Genomic DNA, 24,152 nt, shown 5'->3' with positions numbered 1-24,152 from the left:
AGCATGTTTATGATATTAGTGATATTTAAAGAGTTTTCTACACTATACTGATTTGTCACTGCATGTTGTGTGATATGTTTTGTATATTACAGTTAATTCTGTGACATTGTTTACAATAGATATAGCCAGTTTTTTCACGTGTGGTTTTGTTATTGTTGATTCAGTATAAGGCAGCTTGGTGTAGTGGTTAAGTGTGCGGACTCTAATCTGGGAGAACCGGGTTTGAGTCCCCACTCCTCCACTTGCACCTGCTGATGTGAACTTGGGTCAGTCACAAGCTCTGGCACAGCTGTCCTTGAAAAAGAGCAGTTTGTGTCAGAGTTCTCTCAGCCCCACCCACCCCACAGGGTGTCTGTTGTGGGGAGGGGAAGGGAAAGGAGTTTGTAAACCGCTCTGAGACTCCAAGTGAAGGGTGGGGTATAAATCCAATCTCTTCTTCTCTTCTTCTTCTTCTTCTTGTGTGTGGCAGCCTGGCTGCAAATGCTCAGTCAGCGCATTAAAAACTTAAAAAAAAAATCTAAATTGTGAGCCAGTTTCTGTGTAGTGGTTAAGTGCGCGGACTCTAATCTGGGAGAACCTGGTTTGATTCCCCACTCCTCCACATGCACCTGGCTGGATGACCCTGGGCAAACCATAGTTCTGATAAGAGCTGTCCTTGAAAAAGAGCAGTTTCTGTCAGAGCTCTCTCAGCCCCACCTACCTCACAGGGTGTCTGTTGTGGGGAGGGGAAGGGAAAGGAGTTTGTAAGCCGCTCTGAGACTCCCTTGGGTAGTGAAGGGTGGGATATAAATCCAATCTCTTCTTCTCTTCTTCTAAACCAGTCAGTCAATTATCCACAGAGGTTCTGCCGATCTGAGTGGAGAGACTAAGAGGGAGGCAGGTTTGGAGTAGCAAAGATGCTTTTCCCCCACGCAGAAGAAAAGAACTCTGCACATGTTCTGTGGCATTCAGCCCTTGGTCCCAGACTGTTTGCAAGCAAAGATTTACCCTAAATGCTTTTATGCTCTGGGATTTCATGCTTGTATTACTCCCTAGGTTATGCTGCGGGTTTTTATGTGCTTTTATATCCCATGTTTTTCATAGGCTGGGCTTTTAACGGTTTGTTAATTTCAGTGCTTTTCTGTTTCTATGATTTTAATCTCATTTCATGTTCTGAACTGCTCCAAGCTGGTGTCTAAAGAGACAGCACATTTTCTAGATGAAGTGTGACCGGGTTGTAGTGCTTTGGCAGAGTGACTCAGCTTAACCTGTTTTGGCCCTGGAAGAATCCCTAGATAAGGGTTCCTCTGAAGCGTCTCAGATGAAAACAGAGACACGTTTGTACAGCTCAGTTTCACTCTTTCCCCTCCCTGTTTATGCTCTGCCAAAGGTTGTCTGTCGTAGGCTGCTTTCATTGACTCTGCTGTAGCCTGCCCTTCCCTGGCTGAAAAGTCAAGAAGGCATTTGTGATTTTGGCCGAAGGTGTCATGGGAAAGCAGAACATCTGACAGACGTCTTTGCACTGCTCAAAAGGTGCCTCAGGATCTAACCAAGTGAACTGTGACTCACAAAACCTTATGACGTAACAAATTCATTAGTCCTGTGACGTTAGTCCTTGGTGTTTTGGTGTGAGGCCTTTGTGTTTATGCACATGCCATTCTATGGCATATATTCATGCGCATGCCTGACCGCAGTGTACCCGCATGCCATTCTCTGCATGTACACTACAATCAAGATAGTCCACTCCCCACTCAGATTCCCACACTAATGAAATCTTAACATGAAAAAAAAACCCCAGGCAAAATCAAGAAAGTGGATTATTTCTTTATTTATGCCCCACCTTTCTTCCCAATGGGGACCCAAAATGGCTTGCAACCAGTGTTCCCTCTATGCTGAGTTAGTGTGAGCTAGCTCACAGGGTTTTAGACTCTGGATCACACATTTTTGTCTTAGCTCAGGAAGGATGGCTCCAGGGCAAACTAATTTATGCAGTAGCCAAATTGGTTGCTCACCACTTTAATGCCAGTAGCTCACGAAGTAGAATCTTTGCTCACAAGACTTCACAGCTTAGAGGGAACATTGCTTGCAACCAATGCTCCCTCTAAGCTCTGGAGTTCTGTGAGCAAAAATTCTACTTTCTGAGCTACTGGTGTTAAAGTTGTGAGCAGGTGATTTGGCTGCTACATAAATTAGTCTGCTTTGGAGCCCTCCTTCCTGAGCTAAGATAAAAACGTGTGAGCCGGAGGCTAAAAAACTGTGAGCTGGCTCACACTAACTCAGCTTAGAGGGAACACTGCTTGCAACCAGTGTTCCCTCTATGCTGAGTTAGTGTGAGCTAGCTCACAGGGTTTTAGACTCTGGATCACACATTTTTGTCTTAGCTCAGGAAGGATGGCTCCAGGGCAAACTAATTTATGCCATAGCCAAACCGCTTGCTCACATCTTTAATGCCAGCAGCTCGCACAGTAGAATGTTTTGCTCACCAGACTCCACAGCTTAGAGGAAGCACTGCTTGCAACAGTATTTTTCCCGGCCTGCATTTTATTGTTACAACAATTCTGTGAGGTAGGCTCAGCTGAGAGAGTGTGTCTGGCCCTCCGGCAGCCTTCCGTAGCAGTGTAGGGATTCAAACCTGGGTCTCCCAGATCCGAGTCCGACACTCTCGATCTTAGATCCAGATCCTACTCCAAGACCACACTGGTTTGTCAGACTCGGAAGCTAAAAATAGAGGGTATCTCTGTTAAACAGGGACAGTGGAAGCTGGGGCTGAGATGCCCAGATGAAAGAAGTGTGGAAGGTTCTGTGTCTTGAAGAGGAAACGTGAACTTGCTTTTCTCCCCCCCCCCCCCCCCGTTGCCCATGCCAAAGTTCCCCTCTTCTTCCTGTTGAAAGGATAATTTCGATAATACCTGCTAAGTGCCTGATTGACATTTAGCGTTGCTATGTGTGAAAACAGCATGACGCCTTGGATCAAAACAGTATGAAGCTTACCTCACAGATTTCCCTTGAGTCATCAGACTGAGCCATGAGGAGAAAACATGTGCAGACGGTGGGGTGGCTGCCTCATAGACTGAGGGCTGGCCCAACCTAGTAGTCAGCATGGGGAAAACGGCCTGAGGCAGCAGATTTCCAGGGCCTCCTGCCTGGTGGGGGAAAAACATCCCGCCTCCTACAGGTTGTTTTTTTAATTAAATTTTTACTTTTATTTTGTAGATTTATACAAAGCTTGTTCAATACAAACATGAAATAACCAACAAAACAGTAACAGTAAGATATACGCACAAATAAGGCAACAAATCAAGCCCAATAAACCAAGGGGGTCCCTTGACATTTCCCCATAGCATCATAAGCCAAGCAAACCAAAATAGCATTGTGCCTCTTAAGGTTCGAAAGATTGCCAACTGTCTGTAAAGCAAGTTCACCGGAATCAGATTTTGATCGGCCGTGTATTGTAAGGCCGGATACCGAGGTGCAACAAAGTTTGAGTAAGATTTTTGACCACCTGTGGAAGATAACAAATATGGAAGTCTTCCCAAAACAAACTGGTCCCAAATTCTTTCATGCTATAGATGTATCGAGGGAGGAGAGGGGTCTTTCCATTTTGTTGGGTGTTACATGTTAAAAACACTCAGTATATATGGGGTTAAATGTATGTTTGTGTTGCTCACAGGAAATCACATGTTTCATTTAGCCAATGGTAGTTTAGGACTACAAGCCTGGGAAAACCATCCCTGATCTAGGAGTTTCATTGGAAGCAAAGTGTCAAAGTATTTTAGCATTTTATGGCTCCTCTTCCCGTCTTTGTGTTCTGTTCTGAAGAAGAAGTAAGAGAAGCCATTGCTAGCTCTTCTAGTGTTGTCCTTTGTAGAGTAAGGATGTAGCTGTTTAGCTCTGTTGTTATTTTCATCCCAGTTACCCTTTCCCTATGCTAGGATGTAGTAAAATTTTTCTATTTTAAACACACATGGACTCTGACTCTGAATTATTTTTTGAAGCAAAAGCCAATAAGGCTGCTGCGAGCAAACCCACCTCCTACAGTTGCCAACTCTGGGTTGGGAAATGCCTGGAGATTTGGGGGGGTGGAGGATGGGGTTTGAGGATCAGGGGAACCTCAGCAGGGTATAACGCCATTATGTCTACCCTCCAAAGCAGCCACTTTCTCCAGGGGAACTGATCTCTATGGTCTGCACATCAGTTGCAATTCTGAGGAATGTCCAGATGCCCCCCACCTGGCAGGGAATGCCTTTTGAGGGAACATCCCTCCGCCTAGGGTTGCCAACTCTAGTGTGGGGGATTCCTGGTGATTTGGGGGTGGAGCCTGGGGAAGGCAGGGTTTGAGGAGGGGAGGTTCCTCACAGGGCATAATGCCATAGAGTCCACTTTCCAGAGCAGCTGTTTTCTCGAGGAGAACTGATCTCTGCTGTCTGGAGATTATTTATAACTCCAGGGAATCTCCAGGCCCCACCTTGGAGGTTGGCAACCCTTTGTGAGTTTCAGGGTCGGCTGCCCCTCCTTCTCTTTCCCCACACTCCATACAAGTGAATGGAAGAAACGTCTGCCGAGTGGTCCTCAACTTTGTTAAGCCTGATGACACCTTTGGAATTTGAAGGAAGGGTAGTGGGGGGCACCACAAAATGGCTGCCGAGTGTGTGTGGGGGGTAGGGCTGCCAACTCTCCCGGTAGGGCGGAAATCCCCCGCCCCGGAGGCTCCGTTCCCCGACGCCGGGGAATCGGGGCCCGGGGGAAACCCCGCCCCGGCGTGCGCGTCACCGGAAGTGACGTCGCACGCTGGGGGCGGGGCCACGCCATTTGAAGGGAAAACTCTTTGTTTTCCCCTCAAATGGCGTGGCCCCGCCCCAGCGTGTGACGTCACTTCTGGTGACGCTCCGGCAGCGCGCGCACACACACGTTCCCGACCGGCTCCCGGAGCAGCAGGACGCTCCCCCGCCAGTAGGATTTTTACATTTGGCAACCCTAGGTGGGGGGGGCTACCTCTAATTCTCCCCGTATGTCTTTTAAAAATAATATTTCAGTTAAATAAAATGTTCACAGTGGGGGGGAAACGGAAGATTTCTGTTTTTGAAAGGACTAAGAAAATATGTTGTCGAAGGCTTTCACAGCTGGAGTTCATTAGTTGCTGTAGATTTTCCGGGATGTGTGGCCGTGGTCTTGGCATTGTAGAACCTGACGTTTCGCCAGTAACTGTGACTGGCATCCTCAGATGTGTTTATACCTCTGTGTTTATACTTTAGAGAGCCAGTTTGGTCTTGTGGTTAAGTGTGCGGACTCTAATCTGGGAGAACCGGGTTTGATTCCACACTCCTCCACTTGCACCTGCTGATGTGACCTTGGGTCAGTCACAAGCTCTGGCACAGCTGTCCTTGAGAAAGAGCAGTTTGTGTCAGAGTTCTCTCAGCCCCACCCACCTCACAGGGTGTCTGTTGTGGGGAGGGGAAGGGAAAGGAGTTTGTAAGCCGCTCTGAGACTCCAAGTGCAGGGCGGGGTATAAATCCAATCTCTTCTTCTCTTCTTCTTCTTCTACCTCTGAGGATGCCAGTCACAGTTACTGGCGAAACGTCAGGTTCTATAATGCCAAGACCACAGCCACACATCCCCAAAAATCTACAGCGACTAAGAAAATGTTAGGGGGATAGTTTCTTTGCCTGAGCTTTTTGTTGTTCATTCCGTTGAAATAAATGTGTGTGTGGGGGGGTGGCCTTAGTCTTCGCGGGAACAGGGACTGCAAGTCTTCGTGGGAACAGGGGCTCTGATAAATCAGATATAATCTTGTTGAAGCCAATACCACAGAGTTGTAAACCCATTTACAACAGATTTTATTTGGTTGCTGTCTGGAGTTATTCTCGAGGAGGGGTAGGATGAATTTCCCTGGAATGAGGCTGGGGAAGCGTTAATCCTCCTCCTTCTCCCTTATCTCTTCAAGCTTTTCTTGTGTTTACTTTCACTTCTCACTCTGGATGGCTCTCCTACCCTTTGCTTTCTGTAGCGGTGGAGCTGATGTTGAGGCAAAGTAGTTTCGAACACCCCCCCACCTCACTTCCCATGAAGACAAATGGAGCCAAGCTGCAAGTTTAGGCTTCTGTGGTGACTACCCAGACTTGGAGGGGGGGGGGCGCAGCTGGGCTTTGGTTATCTCTCTCTTCCCTCTCTTAAAATTCCCCATCTTGTCTACCTCAGCAGCTTCCCATCACCTTTGGTACCCCAGCACCTTTAGTACCCCTTTTTCTTCTGGTGGAACGCACCAGAACAGAGTTTCAGAGCTTCTTCAACAAAACTCCTTTTAAAATGTTTAAAAGTTCTTGAGTTTTCAGTATACAGATTGAAAGTTCCAGCACCTCTTTTTCAAAAAAAGGGGGGGGGGAAAGCCCTGCCCCTGACTTGAAAGAGAAAGAGGGGCAGAGAAAGGGGAAGGAAGGGATGTGGAAGGCAGCAAAGAAGAAGAGTGGAGAAGGACAGAGAGAAGAAGGGAACTGGGGAAAGACAGAAGGACAGAGGATGGAAGGAACCAGGAAGCACGGGAACAAGTGGGCACCAATGGCTCCCTCTAAGCTGTGGAGTCCTGTGAGCAAAAAATTCTACTTTGTGAGCTACTGGCATTAAAGTTGTGAGCGAGCAATTTGCCTACTGCATAAATTAGTTTGCTCTGGAGCCATCCCTTCCTGAGCTAAGACAAAAATGTGTGAGCTGGAGGCTAAAAAACAGCCAGCTCACACTAACTCAGCTTAGAGGGAACACCGGTGGGCACCAGGAAAGACTTTGGTGGGCACCGGGGCACCCCGGGGCGACATGGTAGGGATCACTGGTATTCATCATCGTCTTTATTATACCGTCAACAGACCTTTCATAATACAGTCATTAAAACAAATTATAGGAGTCGTACATGTTTGGTGGCTGAGGTCTTTCAGCATCCAGGAAGATTGAGTCTCAATGGTGACATTTTTTCAAAAAAACAGCCGCTCTTTCCATCCTGTGTATGATGGGAAAAAGGATGCCTTGCTCTTCGGCTAGTACCTTGGCCAAATCATCAGTATTCCTTTATTCTGTCTTCTTGTTTGGAATAGGATCAAGGGGTTGCAATTTTTTAAAAAGTTCTTTTTGAGGAGGAAACACAATTCTCCCGTACTCTGGCTGTATGAGATGAGTCTGTAGATGTGTGTGAGTAAAGGGATTAATTTTTTGCCTACAGCAAAAATAAAAAATGGCTTGACCAGGCCCTTGGTTGGCTCATGACAGAGGAGGCATCCAGAATGACCTGCGTGTCTGCAGCTCCGTCATTATGCGTGCACGAAAGAGAGAGAGAGAGAGTGCATTTCCGGAAACCTGATGCGCACGGTGCTGGTTACTGCTCCTGGAGTGGAGGCATGTCTCTGCCGGAGCTTGCAGCTTAATTTCCAGCAAGGGAGAGTCTCTGGCAGAAAGTGGGGGCGGGCGAGAGGAAGGCAAAGGCCGAGGCAAGTACCTGCAGGCAGGCAGCTGTGGCGGCCGCTCAGCCGTGCTCTGAGCCAGCCGTAAATTGCAGCTTTGTCTGAGCCCAGACTGGCAGGGAGCAGGTTTGCAAGCCCTTACTCACTGCAAACCCCAGAGATGCCCCACCTGCTTAGTCAACCCCTTGTCACACCAGAGAGTCTACCCCGGAGCCCTCCGACAGGGATGAGTCAGCCCAGCTTCGCTCCAGCCTGGCCGGAGGCTCTGGAGCTTGGGAGGCGCTACTGTTTCTGCCACTGTCCAGATGAACCAGCCGAGTGGACAGGAGGGGCCGGGGAGGCTGCTGCGGCCAGAGAGCGGGTGAGTCTGGGGTCTGGGGAGTTGTGGCTTCCGTTCTTCCCTGGACTGGCCTTTTTTCCCCTTAAAGGCAATTCCCTGCTTCTTCTTGCAGGCCTTTTTGCACAATTGGCATTCAGCTTTCACACCGGCTACACCACGGTTTAAAAATTCAGCAGTGCGCTCGGCAGCAGCTGTGGTTGTCTGTTGCTCTCCGCCCGGCTGCTTTTCTGCGTCTCTCCTGGGAGCTGGGCTGGCGTGCTGTGGGAACGGAGCCAAAGTGGCTGGCTTTTCCCATCCTAGGTCCAGAGGAAGGGCCACCTGCTGGTTCCCCCCTTCATCTGTTCAGGGCTTCTCGTCCCAGCTGATCTTACCGGTTGCCATGCTGTCAGTTCCCCACTCCACCCCTTTTCTGGCTCGTTCCTGTAGGGTTCTGCGTCTCAAGAAGACTGCAAATATTTACATGTTTGCTTCCTGCACAGGAACAAGTTGCAACGGCACAAGGCTTTTGGGATCAGCCTTGTGAACCGGCGTTGGCGGTGGGCTCTCTTGGAGCTTGCCTGGCCGGCCGGCCAGCCACAAAACTCCCTGGGAACAGAGGGGCGTAGGAGGGTGTTCTGGCAGCTGTTGCCCTTTCTGCGGTGCCCTCCCCCAGCTCTTGCATCCGGCCGATGGACAGGCTTTCATCTGCTGGAAGGGGACTCTGTGGCTGTAGAAGCACAGATGCAGGCCTGTCTGCTTGGAGTTTCTTGGAGAGAGAGGTCCAGCAGGCCTCTGCTCGTCTGGAACACAGTGCAAACCTTAGGAAGACGGCTGCAAGAACTCCAGGACTTTAGGGGAGAAAGGCAATTATGTGAGCAGGGCAGGAAAAAGAAAAGGCAGTGAGATAATTAGCTATGTATAGAGAGCCAGGATGGTGCACTGGAGAGCCGGTGCTGGTGTTGTGGTTAGAGTGTAGGACTTGTTTCCGGGAGGCCCAGGTTCGAATCCCCACTCTGCCGTGGAAGTTTGTACCAGAATCATTTTTATTGACTATATTACCAGAAAATAGTAAAAAAACAAGATTTTTTTGTCTTATAATGCATGTAATAACAGCGGCAAGAATACTTTATGCTAAATAATGGAGAAGAAAGGAAGTACCTTTGAAAGAAGAACTCGTAAATAAAAGTTTGGAAGCTGCTGAAATGGACAAACTAACTCTAAATTTGGAAGGACAACCAGAGACAATCTTTGAAAATACATGGTCAAGATTTTATAAATGGATTGAAGAATATAGCAAATAAAACATACAGACATATAGTCTATTTAAGGAAAGCAAAAACTTCATTATTACATATTTGCAAGAGATTTATACGACGCTATAAGGTGAAATATACAAAATCAATGTTTAGTGAAGGTATGAGAATTGTAAACAAGAATTTTAAGGAGGTAATAGATACCCTCATGTTATGTTTGTCTGTAAAAAATAAAAAATTGTTTATGTGGAAGTTTGCTGAGTGATGTAGGGCCAGACGCACACGCTCAGCCTAACCTACCTTTCAGGGTTGTTCTGAGGATAAAATGGTGGGGAGAAGAACAAAGTAAGGCACTTTGGGGTCCCCTTGGGGAGAACAGTGAATAAAGATGAAGCACCTCTGCTTCTTTCTGTGATCCTGTTTGCTTCCTGGGGAGGGGCAAAGGCTTCTGCAAGTCTGTGATGCCCTCTCTCTCCTCTTGGCTATTAAAAATGCTCTTTGGCGTTTCTGTAGGGAGGGGCCACGACTCCGTAGCAGAGCCTCTGCTTTGCCTGCAGGAAGTCCCAGGTTCAATCAGGTTGATGCGAAAGACCTCCACCAAAGACCTTAGAGAGCTTCTGCAGGTCAGAGGAGACAGCGCTGAGCTTGGCAGACCAAGAAACTGGCTCTGAATAAGGCATAGTCATGTGTGGATTTCTGAGAATTCGGCAAGGAATTTCCCATGCCCTCTCAAATCGATTTTCACGGCTTTTAAAGTTTCCGAATTTGGAGTTTCATTAAAAGACTAGGAAAAAGGCCCGTTGTGGAAATAAATACAACGGTATCTAGCAAGAGGCTCTGGGCGGGTGCCCTGGCCTTGGACACTCAGTGTCAATTTGTTGTGGCGACCTCAGCAGGGTATAATGACACTGAGTCCACCATTTTCTCCAGAGGAGCTGATCTCTGCTACCTAAAGAACAGTTGTAATTTTGAGTGATCTCCATCCCTCACCTGGAGACTGGCAACAATGGTTCCCCAGAAGGGAATGGTTGGTTTGGAGGGTGGAGTCTATGGCTTTGTACCTGTCCGAGGTCCCACGCCTCCTGAAACCTCACCCTCTCCAGGCTCCATCCCTCACTTCTTCAGGAATTTCCCACCTGGAGTTGGCAACCCCATCTCCTTCCCAGCCAATCATCAACCTACCTTTATTTCCCCCTCACTCTTCAGCTTTCCACCCCCCACACACCTGCAGCCTCTCCCGTGCTCTGAAGCCCTGACTGCTATGTCACATTGGCTGTCATACGGGGGCCACCTCAGCAGCATATAAGGATACAGAGCCCACCATTTTCTCCAGGGGAACTGATCTCTGCCATCTGGAGAGCAGTTGTAATTTTGAGTGATCTCCAGCCCTCACCTGGAGATTGGACACATTTTACCTCAGAACAGCAAACTGTTTAGAATGTTAGAGGCAAAAGCCAATCAAGTTGCATATGCAAATGACCTCTCTGTTCCGAGGCAAAGGCCAATGAGGCTGCATATGCAAATAACCTCTGTGTTCTGAATGGCTATGGGGGGTGGAGGAACAGCAAACTGTTTAGAATGTTGGAGCCGAGACTCAAGCAATGCAGCCAATGGATAGGGACAGATTCTGAGTGACACACCAGGGCGCCAACCAATTTCGGAACGCGTGGAATGTTCTAGAGAAGTGCCACCACCATTCGGCTTTTATATATAAGGGAGATGGAAGCTGGCATTCTTGGTGGTGGAAAGTGCCATCAAGTCACAGCTGAGTTATGGTGACCCCCTAGGGCTTTCAAGCAGGGCTTTTTTTCTGGGGGGGGGGGACATACTGGAATGGAGTTCCGTAACCTCTTTGACAAAATTCTTTTAAAAATGTTTAAAAGTTCATGAGTTTTCAGTATACAGACTGAAAACTTCATTTCCCTCTTGATGGGTCCAGCACCTCTTTAAAAAAAAGCCCTGGTCAAGGCAAGAGACGTTCAGAGATGGTTTTGCTATTGCCTGCCTCTGCACAGTGACCCTGGTATTCCTTGGAGGTCTCCCGCCCAAATACTAGCCAGGACTGACCCTGCTGACGAGATTGGGCTAGCCAAAGTGATCCAGATCAGGGCCACACCAGCGCTTGGTTGCTTTAAATGTCATCCATCTTAAGAGTTTCCTGTACGCACTTTCTTTATTTGAACTATTTATATCCCACCCTTCAAACGAAGCTCAGGCAGCGAACGCTGATTACAAAAACCCAGACAAAATAATCTTCAAAAACATGCATAGTACAAACATGAAAACATCTCAGTTTCACCCAGACCAACAATTTACAGTTCATACTTCAATAAGCCAAATGCCCCCCTTTTTTTATAAACTTCCACAACCAGCTATGTCAACAGGAAACTTTCTGAAATAAGGATTTACACGCTTTCCAAAAGCCACGGAAGGAAGGGATCTGACCTGCAGATTCCAGGTGGCTGGTCCGTGATAATCGATCAGCAGCTGAAAACGCGTGATTTGGGACCAAAGCCAGTTGGGCTACTCAGTGGGACAGCAAAAGAAATTGGCGATGGGAAATATGTCAGTGGAGGAGGGATGTGGTCCCTAGGTTATTAAGGGTTTGGCAGGAAACTGACACTTTGAATGGACTCCAGAAGCAGATTGGTAGCTTGTGCAGCTGTTTTAGCGCTGGTAGAATATGATCCTATTGACCTGACTCAGTAAACAAACGGATGGCTTCATGAGAGCCAGTTTGGTGTAGTGGTTAAGTGTGCGGACTGTAATCTGGGAGAACCGGGGTTTGATTCCCCACTCCTCCACTTGCAGCTGCTGGATGACCTTGGGCAAGCCACAGTTCTGACAAGAACTGGTCACTCAAGGGCAGTTCTGGAAAGAGCTCTCTCAGCCCCACCTACCTCACAGGGTGTCTGTTGTGGGGAGGGGAAGGGAAAGGAGTTTGTGAGCCGCTCTGAGACGCCAAGTGAAGGGCGGGGTATACATCCAATCTCCTCCTCCTCCATTTTGCACTGGATCCTCTGAGTTGTCTTCAAGGACAGCTCCACATAGAGTAAGTTACAGTAGTCCAGCCTACAGGGTGGATTTGTTTCAATTGTGATTTAAATTACTAGGCAGGTCGAGTCAATTAAATCACGGTTTTCTGCGTAACTTCTCATAACGTGGTTTCATTTGGACCACTAGGGAAGGCTGCCAGCCTCCAGGTGGGCCCTGGAGATCTCATGGGATTACAGCTGATCTCCAGGTGACAGGGATCACCTCCAGGTTACAGGGATCAGTTCCCCTTGGGGGGGGGATTGCAGCTTTAGAGGATGGATGGACTTGATGGCATATACTCAGGTAAGGGTATTTTCCAGATTTCCTGACCTGGATGGCCCAGGCTAACCCCATCTCATCAGATCTTGGAAGCTAAGTACGGCGGCCCTGATTAGTGTTTGGAGGGGAGGCCAACAAGGAAGTCCTGGCCTGGGACACAGAGACAGGGAATGGGAAACCACCTCTGCTTGTCTCTTGTCTTGAAGACCCTGCGGGGTCACCATAAGCCAGTTGCAACCAATGTTCCCTCTAAGATGTGGAGTCTTGTGAGCAAAAATTCTACCTTGTGAGCAGTGTTCCCTCTAAGCTTATTGTGAGCTAGCTCACAGTTTTTTAGCCTCCAGCTCGCAGAATTTCATCTTAGCCCAGGAAGGATGGCTCCAGAGCAAACTAATTTATGCAGTAGCCAAATCGCTCGCTCACAACTTTAATGCCAGTAGCTCACAAAGTGGAATTTTTGCTCACAAGATCCATAGCTTAGAGGGAACATTGCTTGTGAGCTACGGGCATTAAAGTTGTGAGCGAGCGATTTGCCTACTGTATAAATCAGTTTGCTCTGGAGCCGTCCTTCCTGAGTTGAGACAAAAAACGGTGAGCCAGAGGCTAAACAACTGTGAGCTAGCTCAGACCAACTCAGCTTAGAGGGAACACTGGTTGCGACTTGATGGCACTTCCCACCACCGTTTTCCAGATACTCTCTACCTGGGCATTTTCTCTGTGTGCGTTTTGAATGTTTGGCACCTGTGATCTGACATCCTATGATACTTGATTTCAGTGTCTGACCATTGTCATGCAATAGCGACGGGTGCCTGACAAGATCTGATAGACAGAATGTGCAGTGGGATTGCATGTCGATACATACACCGTATAATTATTTATTATTTTGCTTATTTAAAACATTTGAATGCCACCTTTCCACCCAAATAGGGTCCCCAAGGCAGCAGACATTAAAACAGAAGTCTCTGAGAGTATTTCATAGCCAACACGCGATGTGGGGATCGTAGTCACTGATTGCTGAAAGCAGATTTCCTATTGAAGCCCGATAAGAAACATTCCAGGAGTCTGGAGCACATCCACCTTGGTGATTTGACTGAGTAATGCACTTTCTGTGCTAACAGTAGCTTGCAAGTAGATTTTCCTGTTTCACACCATGAAACCCAGTTGCAAATCGGGTTCCCATAAATACCTGGAGGTTTGGGGGACAGAGCTCAGGGCACAATGGGCTGTGGAGAGGGGAGTGACTTCAGGGGGGGTATGATGGATGCGGCCATTTTATCCAGGGGAACTCTCTGCTGGAGAGCTGTTGTAATCCCAGGAGATCTCCAGCCACCTCCTGGAGACTGGCAGCCCTAGTTGCAAAATGGATTGAAAACTGGTTGAAACTGCATTGTCCTGCAAATGGAAAACTTCTGCGAGTTTTGAACGGTTGGAAGTTCTAGCAAAGGGCATTCCAGTGGGCTGTGTTGTGTCGCCCCCTGCTGGACCTGTCTCTCTTTTGGTCAGTCAGTCTGTACATTTCCTCTTTTTCTCTGTGTGTGCCGTCAAGTCACAGCTGACTTATGGCGATCCCCTATGGTTTTCAAAGCAAGAGACGTTCAGAGGTGGCTTCCCATTGCCTGCCTCCGTGTCAGGACCCTGGCTTTCCTCGCAGAGCTCCCATCCAAATACTAGCCAGGGCCGACCCTTCTGAGCTTTCCGGATCTGACAAGATCGGGTCAGCCTGGCTATCCAGAGTGTAGATTTCCTGAACTGCAAAAGATCCTAAATTCAGTTACCAGAATCCCCACTTAAAAGATCTCAGACTGTAGACTGCACTGCCCTCAGTTGATCATAGGTCATTGGGCAGTAGTGTCTTATTTTTGGAAATTCTTATTTTGGAAATTACGCCAAAGGAGGTGGGGGTCCCTCCGTCTGCTCTCTTTCCCCCATGGGTTGCGGCTGATTCTGATCTTCCTTTGTTGCCCTCTGTGGGCATTGTTGTATGCGGGCAGAAAGGTCACAGGGCACCCAGCAGCACCCCCTCCTCCCCAAGGGCCTGGCTGTGCCGTTTAAAAATAACCCCCCACCGGTCGATGCCGAACAGCCCCAGGCACGGCACGGCCTCTGCTCACAATCGGAGGAAACACTCTGGCTGCCGGTGCATTGTTCTGCAGCAGACGCTCGTTTCCTTTGCCTCGCAAGGGGGGACACTGATAGGCCGTAGTTTCAGCCGAGGAGCCACCTCCTGCTCCTGCTGGTGGCTCGTGTTTAGGACAGAGAGATGGGAGAAGTCATCCTTTCCTAGCGGCACTTCTGTACTAGTAGAAGGGGACGGTTTAATGGTTGTTGTGGGAGGCATATGATATAACAGCGTGGGCTGCCCCACACAGCGGATGGAGCAGGGAGCCATGTCTTGCCAGGAGGGATTGCAGACAACTTTGCTGAAGGAACATGGAGAAGGCAGTTTTCCTGCTGCTGAACAGAGGTCAGATCTGGCTTTAAAAGGACAGGCTGAAATTGCAGGTCCGCGTGGCGTCCTGCATTTAAATTGGTCCTCGGTCGCTGCGCGTGTGGCATTAGCTTGTCAGGGATCTGTGGTGCCAGCGGGCGCGACACTGGCTATGTTTGACCTCATGCACAAGGAGCTAAGTATGGGACTAATGTGACTCAGCATGCCTGGACATTGGGGGGGGCGGTACATTGCTCGAGACATGTATACGTGTGTGATCCACTTTGTGGGATGCTGCTCTTTGTTCTTGACCTGGGAGCGTCTCTCTGTCTCCATGCTGTTTGTTTTATACCACTCTTCTCATGGTTCTTCATGGAGTCAGACACATCTACAGGCCTCCCCTGCAGAAGCCGTGTCCTCTTACTTCCACCATTTGTGACAGGGAATAGTACTCTTTTAATAAGGGTCAGTATAAATGTGGGAGGCCCCACCAGTAAGTGCCGTTAGCCCCACTTGGCATTATGTAGAAATGAGGACTCAGTTCTGGAGTAAGCAAGGGAAGATCGACTCCCACCAGTATATCGGTTTACTGGTTGCATAGTTTCTCCTGAGGAAGACCGTTAAGAAGAAGAAGAAGAAGAAGAAGAAGAGAAGAGATTGGATTTATACCCCGCCCTTCACTTGGAGTCTCAGAGCGGCTTACAAACTCCTTTCCCTTCCCCTCCCCACAGCGGACACTCTGTGAGGTGGGTTGGGCTGAGAGAGCTCTGACACAAACTGCTCTTTCTCAAGGACAGCTGTGCCAGAGCTTGTGACTGACCCAAGGTCACATCAGCAGGTGCAAGCGGAGGAGTGGGGAATCAAACCCGGTTCTCCCAGATTAGAGTCCGCGCACTTAACCACTACACCAATGTCTGGAAGATTTGGAGAGCGATCATAAGCAAAGCTATGCCCTTCCAAGTCTGTTGAAATCAGTGGGCTTGGAAAGGTATAACTCTGCTTAGGATGGCACTTGCCAGTCTGTCAATAAAATGGCCTGCATCTCGATCTGGTCTTCTCCTCTTTCTGCAAGTGCAGCACAGCTACAAGGGGTTGTTGGGGACTTGTAAGAGAGATCCAGTGAGCGCCTGAGGGGCTCATAGGAAGGGACAGGTTGCAGTACAATTAGCTCTTTGTGTGAACTTCCTTGCCGTGCCCCCTTCTCGACAGTGTATCTCTCTTGCCTCAGCGTCTGAGTCAAACATGACTTCACACAAACACACAGGCCGAGGAAAAGCTCATATTTGCACTGGTATGGTCCACAAACCAACGCCTAGCTTCAGGTGAAAGCAGCGTAAGTCAGCATGTTGAAACATGCATTGGCTTGGAGTGCCTAGGGAGCAAGACAACCAGTACATTTTCTCTTATAATCCTGCAATGAAAAGGGCTATATATATATATATATATATATTTAAAATAAAGCAGGTGCAGTGTTGTAATAGATCGTTATACATAGAAGTAGAAGAAGAGTTGGCTATTATACCCTGCTTTTCTGTACTCAAAGGAGTCACAAGGTGACTTACAATTTCCTGCCCTTTCTCTCCCCACAACGGTTACCTTGTGAGGTAGGTGGGGCTGAGAGAATTCTGGGAGAACTGTGACTGGCCCAAGGTCACACTGCATGCTTCATGTGGAGGAATGGGGAATCAAACCTGGTTCTCTTAGTTAGAGTCCGCTGCTTTTAACCACTACACCATGCTGATGATATAATGCTATAGTGATCCAGCTATTGCTGATTTTAAAAAACCACTGAAAGCCCTCTGGTGGAGAGGAGTTCACAGCACCTGAGGTAAGGAAAATGGTGCCAATGTGGCCTTGCACAAATGTGCACCTTCCTGTCCAGATGATTTGCAGTCTTTCCCGAAAGGTTATACCAAAACATGTTTGGGAAAGACTGCAGCGAACCTAGGTGCTCCCAAACAACAGTGCTGCTTTAGGGAAGGTGGAGCCAAACATCCACATGGAAACAGGTACAAGGCAGCTTTGTGTGTTCCAGTCTGTACTTGAGCCCCCCTTAAAGGCAGAACGAGGCTTCTTGAGAGGGTGACGTTCCTTTTTCTCTGTTTGCGTTTGTTGAACTGACAAGCGGCTAAAAGGGGCGAGCGGAGGGGGCAGTTCCGATGAACAAACACAGCGCCCGGCCTGAGCGGAGGAGCCCCAGGATCAATGTGTCCTTTTGTGCGCAGCGTGGTTGTTCTCTCAGTCTTTAATTATGGGTAGAAACAGCCCCGGAGGATGAACCGAAGGACTTTTGCTTGCGTGTGCTTTTCTGGCTAGAAACATACATACATGCCATCAGCAGCACCTGTGGGTTTTTGTATCCTCGGCTTGTCATCCTCAAGCAAAAAAGAAATTCAGTTTTGTTTCAAGATGTGTAGAGAGCCAGAGCGCCCCAAATAGGAGGCGACTTTCCATGCCCCACCCCATTGTGGTGCAAGGTATTGGTCTGCGTTGGCAGGGGGGAGCCAAAGCTCTGCACCTTTCCCAGCTGTGCAGAAGAGGAGATGCTGGCGGTTGTTCCTTTCCCTCCCTCTCTCACACCCGTGCAAGGGAAATGGGGCGTGCCGAAATACCCCTCTGCCTGTTGGTTTTGAAACTGGCCTTCGGTATGACCAGGTAGGTTTTTGCCTAATGGTGGTTTCTTCCTTTCCCTCCCTCCCTGTGCCCCCAGGTATGCCATCACGCCGAATGCCAGCAGCTGAACCACAACAGCCCCCTCCACTTGTGCGAGACGTGTGACGGACGCTTCCACAGCGCCATGCACTTTGACGGCCACATCCGCTTCGACTTGCAAGGTGACCGTGGCCGGGCTGTGTGTGTGAGCGAGGGCTGCCGGAGGGTCGAGAGCAGGGCAGAGGCCTGGCCCGGACACCCCCAGAAGGCATCACCGTTCCAAGATTTCCTGTGCAGCCGTCAAACCCGGATGTTAATCCTTTAAAAACCATTAAGACGAACACCCCAAATCAATTTATGTGTCTTTGCTGGGTGGAGGGGGTGAGATATTTCTTGAGGGCCACCAGTTGTTGACTCTTACTGGGTAACAACAGATTAAAATTGCTTCCTAGCCATTGAAATGCCTAGTTTCGCCACTCTCCAGGTGGGGCCTGGAGAGCTCCCAGAATTACAACTGATTTCCTGAGGTCAGTTCCTCTGAAGAAAATGGCTCCTTTGGAGGGAGGGCCCGATGGCCTTATACCCCGCTGGGCTCCCTCTCCTCCCCAGTCCGGGCTCTCCCCAGGCTCTACTCCCAGATCTCCAGGGATTTTCGAACTTGGAGCAGGCAGCCCTAGAAATGCCCCCCTTTAAAAGCCAGTCCTGTTGGGGTGGGGGGGCTCCAGGAAGCTCACAAGCAGTGCGTGGGGACTGGTGGTGGTTAGAGATGTGAAGGCCTGGGGAAAAAACGGAAAAATTCGGGGGGAAACCCGTTTCCCCCCCGTTTTTTTCCTGAAGCCTCCCCCCCCCCGAAAAATTGGAAAAATAGAAAAAAGAAAAGAAAAGAAAAAAATTGAATATGGAACGTTTTATTTTAGCATGATGAATAAAATATTTTAAGACAAGGTGTTCAAATATTTTCCAAATAATTTCACACACACACACACACACACACACACACACATATATATATATATAGAGTAAGTATCGGATTGATCTAATTTCCGTGCACTGAGGACAAGCAAGTCCTAGGTTACAAACTGAACTCTCCAATGCAAGAACAAGATGCATTTCTTCCTTTAGTAGGTGCGATTGTCACGAGAAAAGAAAAAGGTTTCAGTTTTGTTTTTGCATGTGGGTGGGTATTCTGTAATAATTGTTTGGATACACTATATTTTTAATATGCTAGTTGTGATAATTTCATGCCAAGTAAAAATGTCCATAGTCATATTTTATGTTACCAAAGTAACAGAATGACTTCCAATCTAGAAAAGACAAAAGAAGTGCTAATGTAGCATTTTTTTCAATTTTTCCGAAAATTTCCGTTTCCCCCCAAAAAAACTGGAAAAAAAACGGGTTTCCGGAAATTTTACATCTCTAGTGGTGGTCTTTGCCAACCTGCCAGTTGCGATGTCTCCCCACAGGAGGAGGGAAGTGACCGAGGCCCTGCCCCCCCCCAAGGATCTTGCAGTGCATGAATCCGTTCCTTCTACCTTTCAGGTTCTGTCCTGGCACGGAATGTCTCCACGCGGTCATGTCCGCCACGCACCAGCCCTGCTTCAGATGTGGAGGAGGAAGACGAAGGGCTGATGGACGGAAGAGGGTGAGTGCAGGGGAGACCAGCCTAGTCAGTGCTGGATTCAGGGGGAACTCTCAGCATCTAGAAAATTAGCATCTCAGGGGGAGAAAGTCCCTAAGGTAACTTTCTTTCCGACGTTCTGGTTTTCATGCGCAAATAAAATATGTGTGGGGGGGTCAAACATAATGATCTCTACACCTGCACTGTCAAAAGCGCCAAAGTTCTGTAAAAGTCTGTAAAATCCTCCCGGAGCAGTTGGGAGAGCTCTTTCCTGCGCTGGAAAAATGTCTTTGCTTGCCTTCCCCCAGTTATGGTGGAGAAAAGAGAGTGGTGCTTTCTATTGAGGCCAGGTCTGTCTCTTTTTTTGTCTTTTGCAGGGATAAGAAAAGTCCAGCACTGAAATTGCCCAAGAAGAAGGCCAGGAGGCGACACACTGATGTAAGGCCCTTTGGTCTCTGCTCTTACTTTCTCCCCGCAATCCAGGGAATATGCCTGTGTCAAAATCCCAGGGATCTGTCTCAGCCTTTCCAGTGCAGCGATTCAAGGCAGCAGAGCCGGAGCAGATCTTGGAGACTTGCTGCCGGCCTGAATAGTGAGATGGACCAGTGATTTGGCTCAGTCCAGGGCAGGCCAGAGCTCACTCTAGCCTAGACCTGAGACCAGACTGGAATTTCACTGGCCATGTCAGAATTTAATTGTCTAGACCTGCCCCTGAGAAATTATGCCGTTTGGACCCTTCTCTTGTGGGCGGGGAAAAAGGGTGTCATCTTTGCGTCTGCTGGTGGCGCTAATTCAGAACCAGCTGACTCCATTGTTGGAGAATGTTTGGCTTGGAGCCTCCCAAGGTTTTGTAGTTGGCCCTCAGCCCTCACTGGCGACCGTCTTGTGGTGGTGCCCGCTCCCCGTTCTCAACATTCCAGAAATTCCCATGGGCTGCACATAGGGCCGGCCCCAGGTTTTTTTGCACACTAGATGAGGATACCTTCAGGCGCCCCCCTCCCATGCGCCCCCCAATTTTCAAACATAAATGCATTTTGTGCGTTGGTGTGATGCTGAAGAGCTTGCCCCTGACCCCCAAATTCTCCCACCAGGGTGCCAGTTGTGGCTTGTAACCAATGTTCCCTCTAAGCTGAGGAGTCTTGTGAGCAAAAATTCTACTTGGTGAGCTACTGGCGTTAAAGTTGTGAGCGAGTGATTTGGCTGCTGCCTAAATTCGTTTGCTCTGGAGCCAATCCTTCCTGAGCAAAGACAAAAAATGTGTGAGCCGGAGGCTAAAAAACTGTGAGCTGGCTCACACTAACTCAGCTTAGAGGGAACCCTGCTTGTAACTCTATTAAGGCAGGTCTGATGAATGCCGATCCCTGCTTTGGGGTTGAGATCGTGTCCCCTTGTCTCTCCCAGGATCCTAGCAAGGAATGCTTCACTTTGAAGTTCGATTTGAACGTGGACATCGAGACCGAGATTGTGCCAGCCATGAAGAAGAAGTCACTGGGGTAAGCACGTCAAAGTTAGCCTGGGAACTGGGACAGGAGTACATTTGGGTTTTGAGGACCTCAGCTGGCAGCTACTGAGAAGTGGCACGGGATTCTTCCGAAGACAGCTTCAGTGCTTGTGAGCTGCTCAGTTCCGATGGGCGCGGTGCAGAATTCTACCCAGTTGCTCAGTGAGAAGTCCGCCTGTTCCCACCTTCCTTGCCAGTGAGCATGAAGGCACTGGATGACTGACAGGTGAAATCATGAATTCTTATAGCTCAGTTAGTCTGCTCATGTACAGAACCCATTATGCAGAAAAACCTACTTGCGTATATGGAAGCAAGTAGTTCCCTGATGCTTCCATTTGCAGAAGAGATGGCGGTGATTTCCGTCGATTCCACCCTCCCCCTGCAGTCCCTCACTTTGTCCCCTGTGCTCTTCCTGAGGGTCCACTGACCTCTCCAGGAATAAAATGGAGGGAGGGGGGGTTGGGACGCTGTAGGAGGAGGGGAGAATGGCAAAGTCCTGCTCTGTGAAATCCGTGGGTGGTGCCTGCTGTTATCCAGTTTCACATTTCTGATTTTCTTGTCTAGCAGCGGTGGCTGAATGCCCTCCATTGTGTTAGGCTGCAGGCACAGGGTCAGTCTGAAACAATGGTGCCATTCTGCCTGACCTGCTGCCCATACTAAGCCTCTGGGCATACTGCTCTGTCTTTTCATCTACCATCATCAAAACATATTCCACACTGCAAAAGACTCCTGCATGCAATCTACATTAATATCCTCTAGTATTTTGTATGATCTTTGATGCTCATTTTGCACTTGTGACCAGGTTTATGCCACTTTGGGCCAGTATGAGGAGCTTTAGCTACTGAGATCTTCCCTGCCAAAGACAGGCGCAACCTGGTGATGGTTTGTATGAGTATCCATTGCTTCTGTGCAGTGGCTGTGCCATCTATGGGCTCTCTTTTGTTTTTTCAATGCAGTGAAGGGCTCTTGCCTGTGTTTGAGAGGAAAGGCATCGACCTGTCGAAGGTGGATATTTACCTGGATCAGTCCAACACTCCTCTCTCTCTCAACTTCGAAGCCTACCGATTTGGGGGCCACTACCTGCGTGTGAAAGGTAGGCACTGATGGGTCCCTCACTTGGGGTTCAGCTGTCCGTGTCCTATTCGTTTTTTCTTCTGCAAGTAGAGATGTAAAATTTCCGGAAATTTTGAAGCTCGGAAAAAAATCCATTTTTTCCCCATTTTCCCCCGGAAAAAAACGGAAATTTTTGGAAAAATTGAAAAAAATGCTATATTAGCATTTCTTTTGTCTTTTCTAGTTTGAAAGTCATTCTGTTACTTTAGGAACATAAAATATGACTATGGACATTTTTACTTGGCATGAAATTATCACAACTAGCTTATTAAAAATATAGTGTATCCAAACAATTATTACAGAATATCCGCCCACTTGCAAAAACAAAACTGAAACCTTTTTCTTTTTATTTTCTTCTGACAATCGCACCTCCTAAAGGAAGAAATGCATCTTGTTCTTGCATTGGAGAGTTCAGTTTGTAACCTAGGACTTGCTTGTCCTCAGTGCACAGAAATTAGATCAATCTGATACCATATATATATATTTTAGAAATGATTTGGAAAATATTTGAACACCTGGTCTTAAAATATTTTATTCATCATGTTAAAATAAAATGTTCCATAATCAATTTTTTTTCCTTTTCTTTTCTTTTTTCAATTTTTTCAGTTTTTCGGAAAAAAACAAAAAGGCTTCAGGAAAAAAACGGGGAAAAAAACCCAGTTTTCCCCCAAATTTTTCCAGTTTTTTTCCGGGCCTTCACATCTCTGTCTGCAAGTGCAGCCTTTGGGACTGTTTGATCAAGGAGGAGAATGGGGTGAGGAGAGGGCAAGGGGAAGGAAGAATCTAACCCACAGCGGGCATCAGGGGCATGTGAGTGTGTGTGTGTGTGTTGCATGATCTAATGGAGGAAAGCATAGTGGTTGCTTAACCCCCTTTAAATGTGTTGGTGGGATCTTGGGGTCATGATCTGGCTGCCCAGTAGACAGCTCCCAAATGAGCTGGGGACTCTGTATGGATTTAGACATGAACTGTTCTCTCATCTGTTAGGTCTATCTTAACACCCCAAAGGGGACCTTTAACACTGGTGCATGCTAGCACAGATGTAGGGGAGAACATACTATTTTATACACGTACAGTGGAAATACGTTGGAATTCCAGGTTCTTTGAAACATTCCCTCACTAATCTATTCAGTGTGTGCGTGTGCGCGCGCATGCACGCTCATGTGCTGGGGCGTGTGTGATAGAGAACATAGAGTGGAAGGAGCCATCTAGGCCAACCCCCTGTCCAGTACAGGGAGGCCATCTAGGCCAACCCCCTGTCCAGTACAGGGAGCCCCAAACTAGAGCATCCGTTGACAGATGGCTATCTGGCTTGTGCTTGAAGACCTCTCGTGAAAGAAAGCCCATTCACCCCAGACAATCAGTTCCACGGAGGGAAGAGGAGGTGGATGTTTTGAACCTTCTGTCTGGGAGTTAAATGATTGAATTGTGCTAAAAATGCTATCGGAATAGATTTGCTTGTTTTTTACTGGAAGAGTTTTATCTCGTTATCCACCGTCAGGACTCAAAGGGATGGAAAGTCACCTAGATAGGCAATGAACAGATAGCTCAGATAGAATGGAAAGCCAAGAGACCTGCTGTGGCTGAGATTAAACATTTCTGCAATGGGTCAGAAATCCAGGAGACCAGACAAGGGTTCGGATGATCACCCAGGACAGGACGGATGGGGCTACCTTGCCAAGCCGTTCCAGGCACGTGGTAGCTGACAAGCACTCACCCTCAGACAGGCTTGGCTGCCCAGCATTTGGCTTGCAGATTCAAGTGCTGATCCCTGGTGCTCTTTCTCTCTTTTTGCATTTCAGCCAAACCTGGAGATGAACTCAAAGTGGAGCAGGCAGTGAAAGACTTCAAGTCCCTCAGCTTGCCCATCATGCACCCCTCCGGCACTGGGTCATCCTTCCCCTCCACCCCCTCCTTGGATCGGCTGGAGCACCTGCCCCTTCGCAAAGAGAATGCTGATATCCTGGTGAGTGGGGAGGGGGGAGGCTCAGGGTGGCTGCAGCTCAGGACTGGGGGTGCTAGAAGTCTGTCGGGACTGCTGGGGTGCAACAAACGGAGTGGGAATGAAGGGCTCGAGTTCAAGGAGAGTCCAAAGTGGGTCGTGCGTCTGCTTTGTTTAGTCATCATCTCCCCTCAAGAGACATGTTAAAGCCAACGAATGCGGAACTCCCCTACACCCAGTTTCAACCCCACCTCGGATCATGAAACCGATCAGATCAGGATCCTCACTAGGTATGGGCACAAACTGAATGATGAGCCAAATTTCATGATGAACCGGGCCGGTTTGTGCATTCGTGAACCACAGTTTGTGCAATCGTGCTGTTCATGAACTGCCATGGTTTTTGTAACGGTTCGTTCGGTTTGTAAGAGGGTTCATGGCGTCGTGGTGCAAGTGAGCCCAGAAGGCATTTAAATATCTTCTGAGCTCACTTGCGAGAGCTGCTGCAGTTTCTGTGGGAGAGGGGAGCAAAAGGGACTGCTGAACTGTCTTGCATATAATAGATGCAAGCCAGTTCAGCGATACCTTTGGCT

At 48.3% G+C, this 24,152-nt stretch overlaps 1 protein-coding gene across 1 annotated transcript in view; it reads left to right on the top strand.

The window, feature by feature from the left end:
* PLEKHG5 (pleckstrin homology and RhoGEF domain containing G5) overlaps window positions 1–24,152 on the top strand; it is a 75,255-nt gene that overhangs the window by 10,637 nt on the left and 40,466 nt on the right. The window contains exons 2-7 of the mRNA XM_015406262.1: window positions 17,447–17,570; window positions 18,928–19,030; window positions 19,384–19,444; window positions 20,408–20,499; window positions 21,464–21,600; window positions 23,423–23,586. Of these exons, the coding sequence (XP_015261748.1) occupies window positions 17,447–17,570; window positions 18,928–19,030; window positions 19,384–19,444; window positions 20,408–20,499; window positions 21,464–21,600; window positions 23,423–23,586 (681 nt within the window). The remainder of the gene's footprint in view (window positions 1–17,446; window positions 17,571–18,927; window positions 19,031–19,383; window positions 19,445–20,407; window positions 20,500–21,463; window positions 21,601–23,422; window positions 23,587–24,152) is intronic.

This window comes from Gekko japonicus, unplaced genomic scaffold, assembly GCF_001447785.1.
Source record: "Gekko japonicus isolate JY-2015 unplaced genomic scaffold, Gekko_japonicus_V1.1 scaffold1383, whole genome shotgun sequence".
Taxonomy (NCBI): domain Eukaryota; kingdom Metazoa; phylum Chordata; class Lepidosauria; order Squamata; family Gekkonidae; genus Gekko; species Gekko japonicus.
Note: the sequence above shows the minus strand (reverse complement) of the source record. Positions and strands in the feature narration are given on the sequence as shown.